We start from the raw sequence: 21193 nt of genomic DNA on the forward strand, positions 1-21193 counted from the left end.
CTGAATAATTATTTTTAAAAAGATTTATTTATTTTTAGAGGGGAAGCGGGGGAGAAAGAAAGGGAGAGAAACATTGATGTGTTAACGAAACATTGATGGTTGCCTCTTGCACGCCCCCAACCAGGTACCTGGCCAGCAACCCAGGCATGTGGCCTGACCTGGAATTGAACTGGTAACCTTTTGGTTTGCAGGACATCACTCAACCCACTGACTAAGCCATACCACTCAGAACTGACTGAATAATTATTAACATTTCTTTATATGATAGTAACAGATGATCACTGAAGATACTGGTTTTAAATCTAAAAATAATCATTGCAAGGGTTTGTTATAAAACATTTACATTTATTTAGATCTGGCAGTTATCTTAGAAAAAACACTTTAATTTGTGTCTCTGAGAATAAAGCTATCTTTAAAAATTTTTTATTTATTTTTAGAGAGAGGGGAAGGGAGGGAGAAAAACATCCATGTGCAAGAGAAACACTGATTGCCTCTCACATGTCAGCTGAGAACCTGGTCCACAACCCAGGCATGTACCCTGACCTGAAATTGAGCCAGTGACCTTTTGGTTTGCAGGATGATGTCCTACCCACTGAACCACACCTGTCAGGGCGAGCTATCTTTTTCTTTTATTTTTTTAAAAATAAGAGTTCATTTGAGCCAAACTGATGACATATGCCAGGGAGAAAGATCTCCAATGCCCCAAAGCATTTAATTTTTAAATTCCTATCTTTTAATTTAAAAAAAAACTTTTAAATATTCTCTCAATAGTATAAATAACCAAACAGTTACCACCAGCTTCTTAACTTTTAGGAACTTTGTAATCTATAAAAACAAGAAAAAAGACATACAAAAAAAACCCCACTAACATAAAAAAGTTATAAAATTAACCCATAAAAAGGAACTTAAATGGTTTTTTTTCATATAGTGTGGGGGGAAAAAGTGAAATATTTGGACAGAGTGAAGCATAGAGAAATTAGCATCTCAGTTCGAAATAGGAAAATCTTTAAAAAATTACCTAGGTAGAAAGAAGAGGTTAAAAGAAAAAGAGCTGGGATTTCTTGATGATTCAAGAACTGTGTTTTTTTTTCCATAGCAGCCTGGTTTATAACGGACTCATGGAAATAAGTGGTGAGCGGAGTTGGGGTATAAAGCGTCTATCACTTTCAAAAAGTAAGCTACTCAACAAATGAAGATGGGATACCTGGATATCCACATGCAAAAAACTGAAGTTGAACCCCTAATACTTGATATTATATACAAAAATTAACTCAAATGCATCAAAGATCCAAATGTAAGAAATACAACTACAGAATTCTTAGAAAAAATAGGTGTAAAATTTCATGATCTTGGTTTAGACAATGATTTCTTTTTCTTTAATTACATTTTTTTAATCCTCACCCAAGGACATTTCTTCATTGTTTTTAGAGAGAGGAAGGGAAAAAGGAAGAGGAAGGAAAAGGGAGGGAGGGGGAGAGGGGTGAGAGAGAGAGAAACATCGATGTGAGAGAAACACTGACTGGTTGCCTTCTCCTACGCACCCTGATTGGAGACTGAATCCACAACCTGGGTATGTGCCCTGACCAGGAATCAAACCAGCAACCTTTTGGTTATGGGACAATGCTCCAACCAACTGAGCCACACCAGCCAGGGCTAGGCATTGAATTTTTGTATCCGACACCAAGAAGACAAGTAACAAGAGAAAAAAGATAAACATCAAAATTAAAAACTTGTGCCTCAAAGGACACTACCAAGAAAGTGAAAAGACAATCCATAGAATGGAAGAAAACATTTGCAAATAAGAGACTTATATCCAGAATATGTAAAGAAAATTTACAACTCAACAATAAAAAGACAAAGAGCTCAAATTTTAAAATGGGAAAAAGATCTGAATAATTTCTCCAAAGATATACAGGGTAGAGCAAAAGTAGGTTTTCAGTTGTATGTGAAACAGTTTATTCTTGTATTATAATTTATTATTTTCCATACAAACAACTGTAAACCTATTTTTGTCCCACCTTGTTGTATAAAAGAAGTATGCAAAGATACACTATATAAAAATGAGACATTCTGGCCATGGCTGGTTGGCTCAGTTGGAGTGTCACTCGTACACCAAAAAATTGTGGGTTTGATTCCCAGTCAGGCACATACTTAAGTTGTGGGTTTGATCCCTGGTTGGGGCATGTATGGGAGGCAACTGATTAATGCTTCTCTCTCTCCCTAAAAAAAGTAGTAGACATTCTGGAACTACTGATCTGGGGACTTTCTCTCCTTGTTCACTAATGGGTCAGATTTTCAGCAGCCAAGGGTACCCATTCCAAAGTGAATGTGACGGAACATGAAGAAGTGAACTGAGATGATTCACTTTGGTTGTTTGATCAGTAGTGTTTCAAAGGAAGTGAAAAAAAAAAAGAACAATCTTGTATTTTTGGGCTAGATGATTCTTCTTTTTGTAATAAAGTATAAAAGCTCTCTTCCAAAAAGAATATACAAATGTCTAACAAGCATATGAATTGATGCTCAATATCATTAGCTATCAGGCAAATTAAAATAAAAACCACATTGAGATATATTTTATACCCATTAGGATAGCTGTAATAAAAAAGATAGACAATAACTAGTGTTGGTAAGAACATCGGGAAATGGAACCTTCACACATGGCTGACAGGAATGTAAAACATTACAGATGCTGCGGAAAACAGTTTGACAGTTCATCAAAATGGTAAGGATACAGTTATGATATGATCCAGTGGTTCTACTCTTAGGCTGAGGTCTGTCCAGGAAGTATCCAGCCATGTACTATGAAAAATATTTATTGAAGATACAAGAAACACCATACACAGGACAATGATGCCTCAATCTCCTTCAAAGTAGGTACCGTGGGACCTCGCCCAAATCTTCCAGCAAGTCTTTCACTGTTCAAAACACTGCAAAATCCTTTGTTGGAATCGCCACCCACAGCCCCATCCTATTTGCCTGAATCTCATCAAATCTCAAATCTCTTCCCTTTCAAAGATGATTTTAGTTTTGGGAATAGCCAGAAGTCACAGGGTGCCACATCTGGGCTGTAGGGGGGCTCAGTCAACTGGGTGATTTGATATTTCACCAGAAACCTCTGCATGAGACGTGATGTATGAGTGGATGCGTTGTTGTGATGAAGCTGTCAATCACTAGTTGCCCATAGCTGAGGCCTTCTGAATCATCAGAGTAGTTTCCACGGAGGAATATTCAAGCTTAACACAAAATCTGATGCAGATTCATTGCTCCACTTACTCAGTCATTTTGAATGTAATGGCCACAGAGGACACATGCTCACTCAATGATGTCTACTGCCCCCAGTGAATAGTATAGTGAAGTTGTCGTCGTTGATGCATGCACATTCCAGTCCACTCTCCTTGGCTGCCAGGTTACATCAATGTCACATAAACCATTCTCATTATATTAACAATGTCTGGACTTTTTCCAGACAGATCATGTATATCTGAGAGAAATGAAGATGTATGTCCACTCAAAAACTTGTACAAGAATGTTCATAGCAACATTATTCATAGTAGCCAAAACATGGAAACAACCCAAACTTCTATCAGCTGATGGAGAGATTAACAAAATGTGGTATATTTATAAATGGAATATTATTTGGCCATAAAAAGTAACAAAATACTGATCCATACTGTACCTTGAAAACACTGTGCTGAGTAAAGGAAGTCACACTCAAAAGGCCACAGATTGTAGAATTCCATTTAGATGAAATATCCAGAATAGGCAAGTCCATAGAGACAGAAAGTAGATTAGAGGTTGTTACAGACTGAATTCTGTCCTCCCCAAATTCATATAGTGAAGTCCTAAGCCCCAGTGTGACTTAAATTTGGAGATGAGGACTATAAGGAGATAAAGGTTAAGTGAATTCGCAAGGGTGGGGACCTAATCTGACAGGGTGTAGAGGAAGAGGTACCAGAAATCTCTCTCTTTCTCTCTCTCCCTCTATTTCTCTGTGTGCACATAGAGGAAAAGCCATTTGAGGACACAGAGAGAAGGCAACTGTCTACATGCAGGAAAAGAGGTTTCACTGTACACCAACCCTGATGGCAACTTGATCTTGGACTTCATGCCTTCAAACTGGAATTACATAGTGGTGATAGTTTCATAACTCTGTGAGTATACTAAAAACCACAATACAATTTAAAAGGGTGCATTTTATGGCATGTGAGTTCTGTCTTGATAAAAATATATATAAATTATATTTCAATTTTGAGAAATCTCAAAAAAAAAAGCAAGCAGCACATTTATAAAAGCCTGTGGTCATGTGACAAACTTGAAACTTGACCTGACTGACTTGGTGAAATCCTCCTGCCTCCTACTTTTCTATTTTGATTTATAATGCCACCTGTTAAGTTGTAATGCATTTACTTACACTGAACTTTTTCAATCAAGTGCTTGAGAAAATGAAAAATTTTTTTTTACTTTTAATACAGGAAAGGCAGGTTGTGACAATGGAAGGATAAGCCCTTATTTGCTGTTATTCCTTAATCTTTCTTGTTTTCATGTCCTTCCCTTCCTACCTTCATCTTTGTTTTTCTTACTATATCTTTTTGTTCTTCACTAATTTTCTTTCCTAACATCCAGCCAAATTTTCCTCCTTGCTTCCTTTGTGTTATTCTCCTTACAATAATAAATGTGTGTTGAAAATCTATTATTTGACAGCAGGGGTTCCGTTGTTAGGTAGCCTATAGTAACATTTTGTTGTCTTTCTTCCTTTTCTCTTCTAATCACATACCACTGTGTTTTTCTTTATGTGCCCACTATCACATTTTCTTGCCCATCCATCTACTCCTCTATTTGTGATTACTGTATATACCTGAGTGTGTATATATTATACAAATCACACTTCTTCTATTAACATTATTGGGGTATAAGTGATGTACATTACACTGCATATATTATATTTTATTTATTTTCCTATCCTCACACAATGACTTTTTTTATTGCTTTGAGAGAGAGAGGAAGGGGAGAGAGAAATATCAATGTGAGAAAGAAGCATCGATTGGGTGCCTCCATATGCACCTGTACTGAGGATCGGTGCTGGGAATGGGGATTATATGCATCTGGACCAGGGGTCGCACATGCTTGTGCCTGACTAGGGATCAAACCCACAACACAGGCATGTGCTCTGACTAGGAATCCAACCTGCAAACTTTTGGTTACTGGATGACACTCCAACCAACTAAGCCACACTGGCCAGGGCAAACTGCGTATATTTTAAATGTACAAAATAGTAAGTTCTGACACACATGTATTCATCTATGCAACCAACACTGCAACCATGATAATGAATATCTCCATCACCTCCAAAAGATTCCTTGTGCCCTCCTGTTCCACTGTCCCCTTCCAAGAAACTACTGATCTGCTGTCACTAAAGATTACAGGTAATCCTTGCTTTGCACAGTGGTTATGGTACTTTAAAATGACTGTGCAAGCTGAAAGTGTGAAGAGCAATCTTAATAATCAGTGGGGAAATTATGATTGTTCAGTGACCCTTAAAATTTTGTCAAAACATTAGAAAGTCTTTTATTGCTGGCTATAAATAAATAGGGAAATAAAAAAATAGTAAAACATATGTATTTAATACACTGTAATTTGAGACGCTGAGAACTTAAACTTTTTAAAAAAGATTTTATTTGTTTTTAGAGAGGGGAAGGGAGGGAGTAAAAGATGGAGAAAAATACCAGTGTGTGGTTGCCTCTCGTGGGCCCCTACTGGGGACCTGGCCTGCAACCCAGGCATGCACCCTGACTAGGAACTGAACTGGTGACCCTTTGGTTTGCAGGTCAGCACTCAATCCACAGAGCTACATCAGCCAGGGTGAGAATTTAAACTTTTAAATAAAAACTTAAGAGTACAGCCCTGGCTGGTGTGGCTCAGTGGACTGAGCACTGGACTGCAAAGCAAAGGGTTGCCAGTCCTATTCCCGGTCAGGGCACATGCCTGGGATGCAGGCCAGTTGGGGACACGTGAGAGGCAACCACACATTGATGTTTCTGTCCCTCTTTCTCCCTCCCTTCCCCTCTCTCTAAAAAAAAAAAAAGAGTACAGTGCTTGACTCCTTTTCATCACATAACCCATGATACAGAGAAAGCACATTTTCCATGCATTGAAAAATTGTCATATTCTCTTCTGAATTTACATGAGTTTCCAACATTTGGCCCTTTGTGCTTTCAACGTTGTTAAATATTTCTAGGAGTTTCTTTAATTTGCAGATTGTTGCTGGCAAAATTTTCTCTGGGACATCTTCATTCTTTTCACCACAATCACTTTATGTCTGTAAGTTCATCTTCGCTAAGTTCCTTTGGCTGAGTATTTAGAGCCTCTCAACAAGTATGTATCCACATTCCCACAGTCCACTGTTTATTCTATAACTACATTTAGTTTAATTCAAATTTATCTTCCAGTATTACCACTTTTTATTTCTTTAACTGTTTGATGGAATTCTCTAGGAAAACCCTCTAGGTCTGGAGGTATTCACAGGCAGAGTTGCTAAAAAGTAAATTTCAGAGGAAATCAAGATGGCAGAGGACTGAACGGAATTCACACTGACCTCCCCCCAGGACCAACCTGGAATTACAACTAAATTGTGGAGAAATCACCTGGAACAAACAACTGAACAATAAGGAGAAAGGAGCCTTATAAACTCATACAGACAGAAGAATAAGCATTACCACAACCTAACGGGTAAGCAGTGCAGTAGAGACTCAAGGAGGTGGACGGGGTGCCCATGGGCAGCAGCACCAGAAGGATACTGAAATGGCTAGTTGGATCCCCCTGAGAAGAGTGGCGTCTAAACCATAAGCAGGGATCTCCAGCCTATAGCACCAGAGCCCAAAAAATACACAGAAAACAGCCAGCTGCGAAAAGCAGCAGGGTTGCTCTCTGCCAGAGACGGGCAGCTGGAGACGTAATGAGCTTTTGAAAGGGCCAATGCATAAATTTTTATTTGCAGCTACTTACCCTGGTCTCTGGCAAAGGTGGGGGCAGAGTGAGCTAGAGACACCTGAGGAGAGACCTGAGGGAGTGGCCGATGGGATCATGGTGCTGACTGATCCCCCATTTGGAAAGAGTCATCTTGCTCAAGACAGACGACCCCCTAAGCAGCAGCACAAGAGGATGCAAGGGGACTCTGCCCTGCTCTGTGATGCCTAAGACTGACTGCTGAGTGCAGAGTGACAACATTACCAACTGAAGGAGACAGCCACAAACAGTAGATTCCTGGAAGTCTCAAACAGACTGTCTAAGCTCAGACAGGGTCAACATCTGACATCATTAGAGGCAGATCCAGAAAGAAAAAACAGCGGTCTCCCACCATAGTAGTTCATACCACAAAGTCAGGAAATCAAGACAGATCAACTTAAGAATTAGAAGCAAAAGAGAAGGGCCTCACAAATAATGGGAAGACAAAGAAACACCCCTCAGTCGAAGGGAAAGGAGGAATCCCCAGAAAGAGAACTAAATGAAATAGAGGCAAGTGAACTATCAGATATTGAGTTCAAAACAACAGTTCTAAGGAAGATCAATGACCTCAGTGAGCTCAGAGAGAATTACAAAAAAACTACAGGGATACTATGAGGAACTTACTGCAAACAGTATCAGCATGAAAAGGACATAGAAACTATCAGTAAGAGACACAAGGAAATGAAGAATACAATTTATGAATTGAAGAACACAGTAGAAGGAATCAAACGCAGGCTAGATGAGGCAGAGGATCAAATCAGCGAGCTGGAGGACAAGGTAGAAAAAAGCTCCCAGAAAGAGCAAGAAAATGAAAAAAGACTCCAAAAAAATGAAGAGGCATTCAGAAAATGCAGTACAACCTGAAATGTAATAATATCTATATAATAGGGATATCAGAAGGAGAAGAAGAGGAGGAAGGGATAGAGAACCTGTTTGAAAAAGTAATGATGGAAAGCGTTCCTCATTGGAGGAGAGAAAAAGTCACACAAGTCCAGGAAGCACAGAGGGTCCCATTCAAGAGGAACCCCATGAGGCCCACTCCAAGACACATCATCATTAAAATATAATGTGGCAAATATCAAAGACCAACAAAGAATCCTAAAGGGAGCAAGGGAGAAAGAGGTAAAAATATATAAGGGAGCCCCGGTACGGCTAACAGCTGACTTCTCAACAGAAACACTACAAGCCAAAAGGGAATGGCAAGAAAATTTCAAGTAAAGCAAAGGCCTGCAACCAAGGCTGCTCTACCCAGCAAGGCTCTCAATTAAAATGGAAGGTGAAATAAGGAATTTCCCAGAAAAAAGAATGCTAAACTTTACACTTCCACCAAACCAGCATTGCAAAACATGCTAAAGGTACCGCTTTAAGAAGATGAAGAAAAAGAGCCCGTGAATATCCAGTTCCTTTCGCAGTCACCAATACTTGATGTTACCAGTATTTTTAATACTTATTAATCTGATTGTGACAATAATGTGTCATTTTAATTGTTACTTTATTATTTGTTGGAACTAAACCTGTTTTGTATATTTCTTACCTATTTCTATTATTTTAAAAAAGTTTTAAATGACTTTTTGGTATTCTTTATCCATTTTTTGACTAAAAGTTTGTAGAATTTTTCCCTAAAAAGAATTATTAACCTGTTTTTTAGATGTGTTGCAAATATTTTCCTATTCTATTACTTGTCTTTTAACTTTTTTTATATGTATATTACTGTATAGTCTTAAATGTTTAATATAGTCATATTGTCAATATTTTACTTTATAGCCTCTGAGTTTGAATATTTTACTTCAGGGTAAGAAAAATATTAGTTTGTATTTTCTCTTAAAACTCCTTAGATTTTACATATTGATTTTAACTCACCTGAATATTGTTTGTATACTGTGTGAAAAATAGGGATCTATGTTTGTTTTATTTCAAATGATAGTGATTCATGCGCTTTATGTGTTGAATAAGCCTTATTCTTCACATTGATTTGAAATAACAATTTAATCATATATTACATTGTTAGAGAGATATATACATTTGTTTCCAGAATGCTCATTTTATTTCATTGATCTACTTGATGATTTCTGTGCCGGTGTCATGTTGTTTTAATTGTTGAGATTTTATAATGGCTTTAAGCTTTTTAGTATTTTGTACTGGACGTTGACATCTAAAAAAAATATATATAAAATCAATCTGCATTAAAATAAAAAAAAAGAAAGATAGAAGGAAGTCCTACGTTTTGTGACAACATGGATGGAACTGGAGAATATCATGCTAAGTGAAATAAGCCAGTCAGTGAAAGACAACTACTGTATGATCTCACTTAGAAGTGGAACCTAATAAACAAAACAAATAATCAAGAAAAATAGAGCCAGCAACATTGAAAGAAAATCAAACCAACAGTAACCAGAGGGGAGAGTGGACGGGAGTAATGGGGAAAAGAAGGGAAAAGGTCAAGTCAAGGAACACATATAAAGTACCGATGGACAAAACGAAAGTTGGGCAGGACTGAGGGTGGGAGGTGGGGGTGGGCGGGGTAGGGGAGAGTGGTGGCAGAAAAATGGAGACAACTGTATCTGAACAAAAACATAATACATTTTTAAAAATAAAAAATAAATAAAATTCAATTTCACTAATCGTTATAGGCTATTCAAATGATCTATTTCACAGTGGGTGAGCTGAGGTAACTGGTTTAGGTAACCCTTAAAAAGGCCGGAAAAAGAAAAATGAGAAATAAAAAACAAAATACATGAAATAGTAAAATAAAATATGTAAAAGGGCAGACTTTTAAGCCCTAATCAATAATCCCATTAAGTGTAAATGGTCTAAAAACCCTTTAAAAAACAGAGACTGGTAAAGTGGATATAAAAAAAACCTGACCTAGAGAGAATCAAGATGGTGGAGGAGTGAGTGGAAGTCACACTGACCTCCTCTCAGGACCAACCTGGAATTACAATTAAATTGTCGAGAAATCACCTGGAACAAGCAACTGAACAAAGCAAGAGGGGGAGCCTGATAACCTCGGAGACAGAAGGATCGGCTTTAGCGCAATCTAACCAGTAAGGAGTGCGGTAGAGACTCAGAAGAGGGGAGGGGCACCCATGGGCAGGAGCACCAGAAGGATACTGAAACAGCCAGTTGGATCCCCCCTGAGAAGAGTGGGGTCTAAATCAAAAGTGGGCATCTCTATCCCACAGCACCAGAGCCCAAAAAGTAAACAGAAAACAGCCAGATGTGAAAAGCGGCAGGGTTGCTCTCTGACAGAGACAGCCTGCTGGAGGTGCAAAGAACCGTTTAAAGGGCCAATGCATAAATTTTTATTTGCAGCCACTTACCCTGGCCTCCAGCAAAGGCAGGAGCAGGGTGGGCTAGAGAAGCCCGAGGAGAGACTGGGGAAGGAGGCTTTGGGGTGAGAACTGAGAGAATAACCCGCCCGGATCTTGGTGCTGACTCCGCCCCAAAACTGCAGCCACAGCATGAGATTACCCAATAACCCTGCCCCCAGGAGGGACTCCGCCCTGCCCTGAGCTGTCTGAGGTGGTCTGCTGAGTGCAGAGTGACAAGATTAACAGGTGACGGAGAAAACCACCAACTGGGATTACTGGAAGTCTCAAACAGACTGCCTAAGGTCAGACAGGGACAACATCTGACATCATCAGAGGCAGATCCAGAGAGTGAAAACATCAATTTCCTACCATAGTTCACACCACAAAGTCAGGAAATCAAGACAGATCAACTTAAGAAGCAGAAGCAAAGGAGAAGAGTCTCAAAAATACGGGAAAGACAAAGAAACACACCCCACTTGAAGGGAAAGGAGGAATCCCCAGAAAGAGAACTAAATGAAATAGAGGCAAGTAAACTATCAGATACTGAGTTCCAAACAACGGTTCTAAGGAAGCTCAATGAGCTCAGTGAGCTCAGAGAGAATTACAAAAAAACTACAGGGATACTATGAGGAACTTACTGCAAACTGTATCAGCATAAGAAAGGACATAGAAACTATCAATAAGAGACAAGAGGAAATGAAGAATATCATTTTTGAATTGAAGAACACAGGAGAAGGAATCAAAAGCAGGCTATATGAAGCTGAGGACCAAATCAGTGAGCTGGAGGACAAGGTAGAAAAAAGCTCCCAGAAAGAGCAAGAATATGAACAAAGACTAAAAAAGAATGAAGATGCGTTGAGGGAAATGCAGGAAAACCTGAAACATAGTAATATCCGTATAATAGGGATACCAGAAGGAGAAGAAGAGGAGCAAGGGATAGAGAACCTGTATGAAAAAGTAATGATGGAAAACTTCCCTCACTGGAGGAGAGAAAAAGTCACACAAGTCCAGGAAGCACAGAGGATCCCATTCAAGGGGAACCCAATGAGCCCATCCAAGACATATCATCATTAATACATGATGTGGCAAATACCAAAGACCAACAGAGAATCTTAAAGCAAGCAAGGGAGAAAGAGGCAGTAACGTATAAGGGAGCCCCAATATGGTTAGCAGATGACTTCTCAACAGAGACACTGCAACCTAGAAGAGAGTGGCAAGAAATATTCCCAGTAATGAAAAGCAAAGGCCTGCAACCAAGACTGCTCTACCCAGCAAGGCTCTCAATTAAAATGGAAGGTGAAATAAGAAGATTTCCAGACAAAAGAAGGCTAAAAGACTACACCTCCACTAAACCAGCACCGGAAAAATATGCTAAAGAGACTGCTTTAACATGAAGAAAAAGTTTCTATGAATACCCAGTTCTTTTCAGAGTTGCCAATACTTGATATTACCAATATTTTTAATACTCATTAATCTGATTGTGACAATGATGTTATTTTAATTGTTCCTTTACTATTTGCTGAAACTAAACCTGTTTTGGTATATTTCTTGCCCCCCCCCCTTTTTTAAAAAGCTTTAAATGACTTTTTGGTTCTTTATCCATTTATTGATTAAAGATTTGTAGAACTTTTTTCCCTAAAAAAAATAAACCTATTAACCATGATTTAGATGTGTTGCAAATACTTTTCTGTTCTATTCCTTGTACTTTAACTTTTTTTATATGTATATCACTATATAGTTAAATGTTTAATATAGTCATATTGTCAATATTTACTTTATAGCTTCTGGGTTTGAATATTTTACTTCAGGTTGTGAAAAATATTAGTTTTTATTTTCTTCTAAAACTCCTTAGGTTCTACATATTGATTTTTATCTCACCTGAATATTTCTTGTATAATGTGTGAAATAGGGCTATATGTTTGTTTTATTTCAAGTAATAGTGGTCCATGCACCTTACTTGTTGAATAAGCCTTATTTTACCCATTGATTTGAAATATCAACTTAATCATATATTTTATTGTTAGACAGATATATATGTTTGTCTCTAGAATGATCATTATATTTCATTGATCTACCTGATTATTTCTGTACTGGTGTCATGTTGGTTTAATTGCTGAGATTTTATAATGGTTTTAAATTTTTTAAATATTTTATAATTAACTTTGACATTTAAAAAAATAAAATCAATCTGCATTTAAGAAAGAAAGAGAGATGGAACTCTTATCTTTTGCAACAACATGGATGGAAGTAGAGAATATTAAGCTAAATGAAATAAGCTAGTTGATGAAAGATAAATACCGTACGATCTCACCTATAAGTGGACTCTATTCAACCAAATAAACTAACGAACAAAATAAACCACAGGCATGGAAACATGGAGCAGACTGAAAGTCACCAGAGGGGATGGGGAAAGAGGACAATGGTGGAAAGAAGGGGAAAGGACTAGACAGAGAACATGTATGAATGATCCATGGACATGGACAACAGAGTGGGAACTGATTGTGGAAGTGGGGGGGTGGGGGTGGGATGAGCGGAGAGGGGTAAAGGGGTAAAAATTGAGACAACTGTAATAGAATAAACATGATTTATAAATTAAAAGTAATAATAATAAAAAAATCGATGACAAAAAAATTAAAAAATTAAAAAAATAAATTAAAAAAACTGACCTAAATATATGCTGTCTTTAAAAAAAGACACTTAAAATATAAGCATGTAAGTGTAAAATAAAGGAGAAAGATACATAATACAAACGTCACTCAAAAGAATGCAGGAGGGACTATATTAATATCAGATTAAGTAGATTTCATAGCAAAGAATATGACCAGAGATTGAGAGGAACATTATATGATACAAGGATCAATCCACCAAGAAAACTTAGCAATTTTTAATGTATTATGCACCAAATAATCAGTGCTGTAAAACAGAAGAAAGAAAAACTGATTGGACAGAAAAAAAAACAACCAAAACTACTCCCCAATTACAGCTGGAGTCTTCAACCTCTCTCGGTAATTGACAGAAGAGACAGAAAATCTTCAAGGATATAGAAGAACTCAACACTATCAACTAACAGGATCAAATTAACATGTACAGAACACTCCACCCAACAACAGCATACACATTGCTTTCAAGCACCCATAAATATGTACCATGATAGACCATATTCTGATCCATAAAATAAACTTTAAAAAATTTAAACAAATTGGAATAATACAGAATTGGAATAATAATGTGCTCTCTAATTAAAATGGAATCAAAACAGAAATTGTTAATGAAAAGATGACAAGAAAATATCCACATACTTCAAAAATAAAAACCGTATTTCTACAAAAAAAAAAAGGTCTCAAGGGGAAAAAAGATAGTGAAAGATGAAGTCTTAAGGGGAAAAAACATTACAGTAAATGAAAATGATATTATAGCATATCAAAATTGTGGGATACAGCTAATGCAGTGTTGAGAAGGAAATTTTAACACTAAATTCTTACACTGGAAAAGAAAGTCTCAAACCAACAAGCTAATAAGCCCCCAACTCAAGAAACTAGTTAAAGAGCAGCAAAATAAACCCAAAGCAAGCAGAAGAACTGAAATAATAGGTAAGAGCAAAAATAAATTAAAAATAGAAAAGAATGAAACAAAAAGATGCTTTGGTAAAGTGGTGAATAAAATTGACCAACCTGAACAAATAGAAAAGGTGACAAAAATTACCAATATCAGGAATAAAAGAAGAGATACTATCATTTCATTTGCTTCAAGTGTGTTCATAATTGCTCAGTGAAGCATTTTTATAATGGCTGATTTTAAATCTTTGTTAGACAATTCTAATATCTCTGTCATCTTGGTACTGGCATTTACTGTCTCTGATCAAGTTGAGACCCTCCTGGATCTTGATATGAGTGATTTTTTGCATTTATTTCTTACTCTTGTTTACTCTATTAGAGTTGTCCCAATTTTTCTCCCTTTGCCCTCCTCCACCCAGCCCATTCCCCTCTCCCACAATCAATTCCCACACTGTTGTCCATGTCCATGGGTCATTACTGTTTACGATAGTACAGTTGTCCCGCTTTTTCTCTGTTTGCCCACCTCTATCCAGCCCTACTGAAACTTCAATATTTTGGGTAGTATGCTATGAGACTCTGGATCTTTAAACTTTCTGTTTTGACTAGCTTCCTCTGACACTGCTCTGGCTGGAGACTAGGCTGGTGGGGAGGGGATACCACCTCATTATCACTAGATGGTTATAGAAGTTCTGATTCACCATTTGGCCTCTGTTGACAACCAAGGGGCAGGGACTCTGTTACTCCTGGGTGAGGCTGGGAGTTCTGGTTCCCCATTAAGCCTCCACTGATACCTCTCTAACTGGGATTGGAAAATGTACCTTACTGCTGCTCCCTCTGTGGTTTCCTCCATTGACACTATGGGAGCAAGAGGTGCCCTCATTACCACTGGGCAGTGATGAAAGTCCTCATTTTCTACTAAGTATCCTCTGACACCACCCTAGATGGGAAGGTGAAGGATGCATCATCATTGCCAGGTTGAGGTGGAAGTCCAGGCTCCCCTGTTACTGCTATGGTATATAAAATTACTGACAGCAAGGACATAAAAATGCCTGACTCATGTGTTCATTCATGATGCTGTTCTGATTTTTAGGAGGCAGGAAACAGTGTCAACGATGATAAGCTAGTAATGCTCAGGATGTGTGTTGGGAAAGGCTGGAGTTTTCCTTAACGGAGACAGTCCTTCTGTGGGTTGGACAGCCTGGGCTTGGGTTTCTAGAAGTGATTTGACAAGCATTTCTTCTGGAGAATGACTAGGACCTATGAACCTGGTGGTAGGGACAGAAAACTCAAGGATGTGATCTCTGCCCTTGAAGAACCTAGTATGTACTAGATATACACAGATGTACAATGAATGATATGTATACTTTCTCATAGTAACCAAGAGGTCCCACCAACCCCTTTATCTGTTACTATCCCTTTCCTTCCTTTCCCTCCCTGCCTTCCATCCTTCACTCACTCACTGAAACTTATACCAAGCATTTTATTTCATGTCAACCTTTGTGCAAAGCACTGGGAACACAAAGACCAGTACAAAAAATGGCTTCCATAATCAGTCATTACTCTTGAGAAGCTAATACTTACTACTTCCTCTGGCAGAAAAGTCTTCTCCCTTTCCCACAAAACCAAAATCCTCTTCTACTTAAATTTTCTTCTCAAATCTTTGCAAATAAAGGCTATGTGCTTATAGCCAACCCAATTATTACACTTATTCCCTTTCTTTCAGGTATTTTATGAACTCTAAATATTTTGGTCTTCTATTTATAGATTCTATAAGCTCCCTGTTACAATGAAATGACTTTTCATGGGGTTATGTATTAACAGGATTATTATGGGATTATGTAATTTATGCTCTGTTTCTCTTCAAAGACTAGTAAATGCTACTATTGTTGAGTCATACCTGGAAATCTTGGTCTCCACAATCTTATATGTTTCAGATTGGACCTCAAACAGTTTTACCTTGTAAATAGGCACATACTTTATCTATAAATAAATGAGTTTGACTTTTAACTACTAACCTGTCCTGGCTGGCATACTCTGCCACTGGTCTGAGTCAACAAAGTATGTGATTTTGCATTATACATGTATAATTAGCCACTCAAAGTCTCTCCCCAAGTGGCACACAGATAACCATAAGAACATTAATTCCCTAAGTCAAAGGTACAAGCATGCAAATACCTGAGGGAAGGCTGTGGAAGAGTGTCTGGACTGGCTGGTACCTGGACTCCCTTTTCCCATTCTTCTTTCCATGTATCCGTAAAGAGGTAATAGCTGTCAGGATTAATGTGGTGAGAATCTGAAAGTTTCATGGCACTGATGAGGTCCTTCCGGAATACCTAGGAAGACATTGCACAAATCATGAGGAACTAAAACCATTTAATGTTATTTTAAAAGGACCATGCCCACCGACTCTATACCAACAATACAAAGATGCAAGGAAAATAAGACCAGCCACACTAAAAGGAAAAGAAATCAACAGAGACAAGAGGGAAGGGGGGGCGGGGAAAAGGAAGGGAAAGGGAAAGTCAAGGAACATATAGCAAGGACTCATGGACAAAACCAAAGGGGAAGAGCTGAGGGAGGGAGGGAAGGAGGGGGGGCAAGGGAAAGTGGTGGGGGGGTAGGCAGAGACAAATGTATTTGAAAAAATAAATTAAAATAAAATTTAAAAAAAAGATAGACATTTCTAACTTCTTAAATGACCGTATCAGCTCCTATCTGGAAGGGATTTAAGTATTGACAGAGAAACCAGCTTATTTTTCATTTAATAAAGAGTAAAGAGGTCTCTTCTGAATTATTTTCTTGGGCTTCCTGAATGTAAATTAGTAATACAGGTTACTCTTAAACAGTTTGTATAAAAACAAACAATCCTTAACTCTTCAAATTACGCAGCAAGTATCCTCTGATAACTTACAACTGTTTAATTTTAGACTTACAGAAAAGTTACAGAAATAGTAGTGAGCTCCCATATACCCTTCACATAGTTTCCTCTCATGTTAACATTGTACATAACCAGTATACAGTTACCTAAACCAGAAAATTAACATTGCTATAATACTATTAATTAATCTTCAGACTTTATTAAAATTTTACTAATTTCCCCATTAATGTCCTTCTGTTCCAGAATTCAATCCAGGATCCCACATTGCAATTAATGGTCACATTTCCTCAGCGTCCTCTAATTTGTGCGAGTTTCTCAGAATTTCCAGACCTTGACACTTTTGAAGAATACTGGTCATGCATTTGATAGACTGTCCCTATAATTGGGGTTTGTGTGATATTTCCTCATGATTACATTAATATTACTCATGTTTTTTGGAAAGAGTACACAGAAATGATGCCATGCCCTTCTCATTCCATTTTATCAGGGATATATGATACCAACGTCTTATTAGTGGTGATGTGGATCAACTGGTTAAGGTAGGGTCTTGCTGTTTTTTTTCACTGTTAGGTTACTATCTTTCCCTTTGTAATTAATAAATAGCTTAGAGGAGATACTTTGAGATTATAAAAACATCCTGTTTCTTCTTAAACTGCCATGGGCTAATTTTAGTATCCACTGGTAGATATCAGCCCTGCATTTATTAATTTGAATTCCTCTGTAATGAAGATCTGTCCTCCTCGCCCCAGTTTATTTATCTACTGTAATATTTGTATAATGGGATAAAAGAGAATCATAGACATATCCATTTAACATGTTTTGCACAGAGCTCAGGGTTCTGGGTGGCTAGTCCAAAAAATGGAATTGCCATTTTGCTGAACACTGTGATCCATTTCTATAAATTACTTGAGTACCTTTAATGAGCCAGTGGTTAAGTAGCTGTGACAATTTACAATCGTGCCAAACTATTGTCTTTGGGAAAGACAGTGGTGTCGGAAACCCCACTTTAGACCTGTAAAGAATACTAAAGCCAAGTATTTTTCAACCTCCTAAAATATTTTATTATTTTCTATGTGATACACTTAATAATATAGATCGATTGTAAAATCATGCTTTGGGCTTAATAATGCCACAGCATGTAATCACACAGCATAAGCCATGTCTTCATATTTGATACAACTGCTTATGAAAATCTGTCCTGTAGAGTTTCCTAAATAACCTGGAAATATATTGTAGTGGGTTTAATGGTGGCCCTCCAAAAGATATGTCTACATTCTAATTTCTGGAACCTGCAAATGGATCTTTGCAGATGTAAATAAGTTAAGGATTTCTAAGATGAAGAGATCATCCTCGAATATCTGGGTGGGCCCGAAATCCAATGACAGGTATCTTTACAAGAGAAAGGCAGAGGGAGAGTTGAGACGGAAGAGGAGGAGGCAGTATGATCATGGATGATCTTGAGTGCAGCCTGGATGATTTTGGACTTCTGTCCCCAAGAACTGTGAAAAATAATTTTCTTGTTGTTTTAAGCCCCCCAGTTTATGGTAATTTGTTACAGTAGCCCTAGGAAACTAATACAAAAAATTACCAAACATAAGAGTAACTTGAAGATCCTAGACAAAGAGGTATAAAAGCAGAGGCCAATGAAATCTGGCCCTCTGTCCATGGCTCCAGAAATACCAAACCTCTAGGAACAGGCAACTCTGTGAAGTCTGGGAAACCTCGGACTGTGGGAACACCAATCAACTCAAACCTATTTTTCTTAAGCAAATGATAACTAAATCCAACGATTATTATAATTTTCCCTTCTACATTTAGAGAAAAAAAGATTTATATGATAAGCCTGATTTCAGTTTTATAAGCTAGCCAGATTAAATAGCATCAGATCTAAGGTTTCTAGAGAAGCATTTTTACTCAAGGCAGAATGCAAGAGTCTGCCTTATCTTACTACAGAAGGCAAACATCTCAAGCATGATGCAGAACATAAAATGTTAAAGAGGGGATAGGAATGTTAAATTCAGTATTCAGGCAGATATCTGCAAAGTGATATGAAATATACAGTGGGGAAAAGTAGGTTTACAGTTGCTTGTATGGAAAATAATACAATGACTAATAAATAATAATATAAGAATAAACTCTGTTTTGCATACTCACAACTGTAAACCTACTTTTGTCACACCCTGTATTTACCAGACTGGTCTCATGAGTCTGCTTCTGATTAAGAAAAGATATTTTTAGGTTTATAAAATGAATATAGACTAATAAAATAGCTATAGTGATGCTGGGTAGAGGTGTGAGTTTTATGCACACATAGTGGCACACACATACACACATATTTGTGTATTATTTTCATAAAGAAACTGTAAAAGGATAAACTTAAAACTTTTTTTAAAAAAGTTAATTCTGGGGAGAAGGAAAATAGGGAGGAGAGGCAAAAGCTAATTTCTCTGAATGTATTTTGTTCTACTGTTTGATATTTGAACCATGCAGATGTTTTAATATAGTTAAAAATGAATTAAAAATCTTTATTAAAGAATGGAAAATAGGTCCTGGGACAGACTACCTCAATTCATCTACTGGTCTCACCACTTAATAGTTTGGGGCAGGTTATTGAAATTCTCTGTTTATTTATCTGTAAAATGGGGATAATAATCACAATTACCTCAGAGGGGTTGTTGTTGAAGATTAAGTGTGTGAACTTACATAAATGGCTTGGCATGGTACTGGGCTGTGGTAAGTGCTAAATAAATTCAAACTGTAGTTACTTTATCATCATCATAGCCTCAGCTTTTCAACTAAAATCAGAAAAAGAGAATATAGCTGAGTTCTCCTATCTAGCCCATAAAGTAAATGTTGATGGAATACAGGAGGTGTGAGTTCATGGCTCACTCACACATGTGTGGCTTGGCTCCCGAAGACAGGGTTCCCAAGCAAGAGTTCTATCAAGAGCCTCAGTCAACATTCTATAGGGCATAAGGTAATGCAGAAACTTCACGAAATAAAACATGGCCATTTGTTACTAAATTAAAGATTATGAATGATGGATACAGATATTTACATTGACCTAGGAATGAAGTTGAGAAGTTTTACACGCTCTCAATTGTGTGTCTATTTTATATGCACTGGTAGTTTCCCCAAAAGTTCCTGAAACAAAAACACTTTATACTTACCAGAGATCTGCTCATTTATGGTCAAAGAGGGGATTCACAGGCTAACATACAGCCCAGAAGCTATGCCAAGTCCAACAGTGCATGCACATCTTGGCCTCTCAGATGCTTACAGAAACAAAGGAGGCCTCACTATGAATTCAATTAGGACATCAATGCTCAACCTGTTAGAGCCACAAAATGAAAATGCCCTTCATGGACAGCTCTGGCTTTTACTGCTCTCATTAACATCTCTCTCTCAGTGGGCAGTTTCTTAAAGCACAGCTAGTCTGAACATTTCTGTGACATTTTTAAGAGGAAAAGCCAAACATTTACTTCCTGTATGACAAAAAGGGGAACACTGTCTGGTCCATGTGAATGAAGCAGAAAGAGATTGCTCAGTTTTGATTCACAGTCACTTAAATCTGAAACTATACCTAACTCACCACGAACAGATGTGTCATCCCCAAAGCACAAAGAAAAAAAAAAACACCAGCTGCAAACATGGTAACTATATTTAACTAAAGAGAGTTAACTGTAAGCGATTTTCTTAGAATTATACAATCTTAAGGCAAGATAAGATTTTTGGGTTATCTGGAAGAACCATTTACTTAGAGTGGAGAAAACCTAGAAAAGAATACAAACTTGTTCTTATATAAGAAAGGTACCCAGTATTGTTAAGACACTGTTGCACACTGGTTTCTCCAATTAAGCAAAGCTAATGTAATTTCTAAGTTTAAAACTTTAAAAATCATGTAAATATTTTTCATGGAAATAATTTTCCAGTAGTTTAAAATAATCAAGTTTCTTATAAAAAATAAATGGCACATTTTTGATGGCTATGGGCTGACATTAACTGGAGCATCAATTGCCATAAAACAATGTACCTTGGGGCTGCTTAAGTAGGTTTGATTATTACTTTTACCCCATGCCAAACAGAGGTGTATGCAGCCTGGTAATGGAGAGGCAGCAGTAATTGAGTCTGACTTGGAGATCTGGACAGTTTTCACACAAGAGATGGCACATGAAGTTTGCTTTGCAAGTTTTCCCCCTATCCCTCAATGTCCCTTTTCGCACAATAAGTGTGCGTTTGCAAGCTTAGGGCTTTTTATCTGCTGTCGGGCCAGAAAACAAAATAATCAAACTTGTTAGAAATGCAGATAAAGTGATGTAAACAGGCTCTATTTGAGGCTAATGTAGTGTTCTCTGCTGAGTTAAGACATATGAGCTTTCACTCTGTTGCTATGAAAGTCTTGGGCATAATAAACGAGATTCCAGGCCTATAGATGATATATGCATTCA

General features: G+C 37.5%; 1 protein-coding gene across 1 annotated transcript in view; it reads right to left on the reverse strand.

The window, feature by feature from the left end:
* Positions 1 to 21193, reverse strand: part of JADE3 (jade family PHD finger 3) — a 151450-nt gene that overhangs the window by 42771 nt on the left and 87486 nt on the right. The window contains exon 5 of the mRNA XM_054566506.1: positions 16043 to 16200. Within this exon, the coding sequence (XP_054422481.1) occupies positions 16043 to 16200 (158 nt within the window). The remainder of the gene's footprint in view (positions 1 to 16042; positions 16201 to 21193) is intronic.

Source organism: Pteronotus mesoamericanus, unplaced genomic scaffold, assembly GCF_021234165.1.
Source record: "Pteronotus mesoamericanus isolate MK-2021 breed Mesoamerican mustached bat unplaced genomic scaffold, CSHL_Meso_final contig_173, whole genome shotgun sequence".
NCBI classification, from domain to species: domain Eukaryota; kingdom Metazoa; phylum Chordata; class Mammalia; order Chiroptera; family Mormoopidae; genus Pteronotus; species Pteronotus mesoamericanus.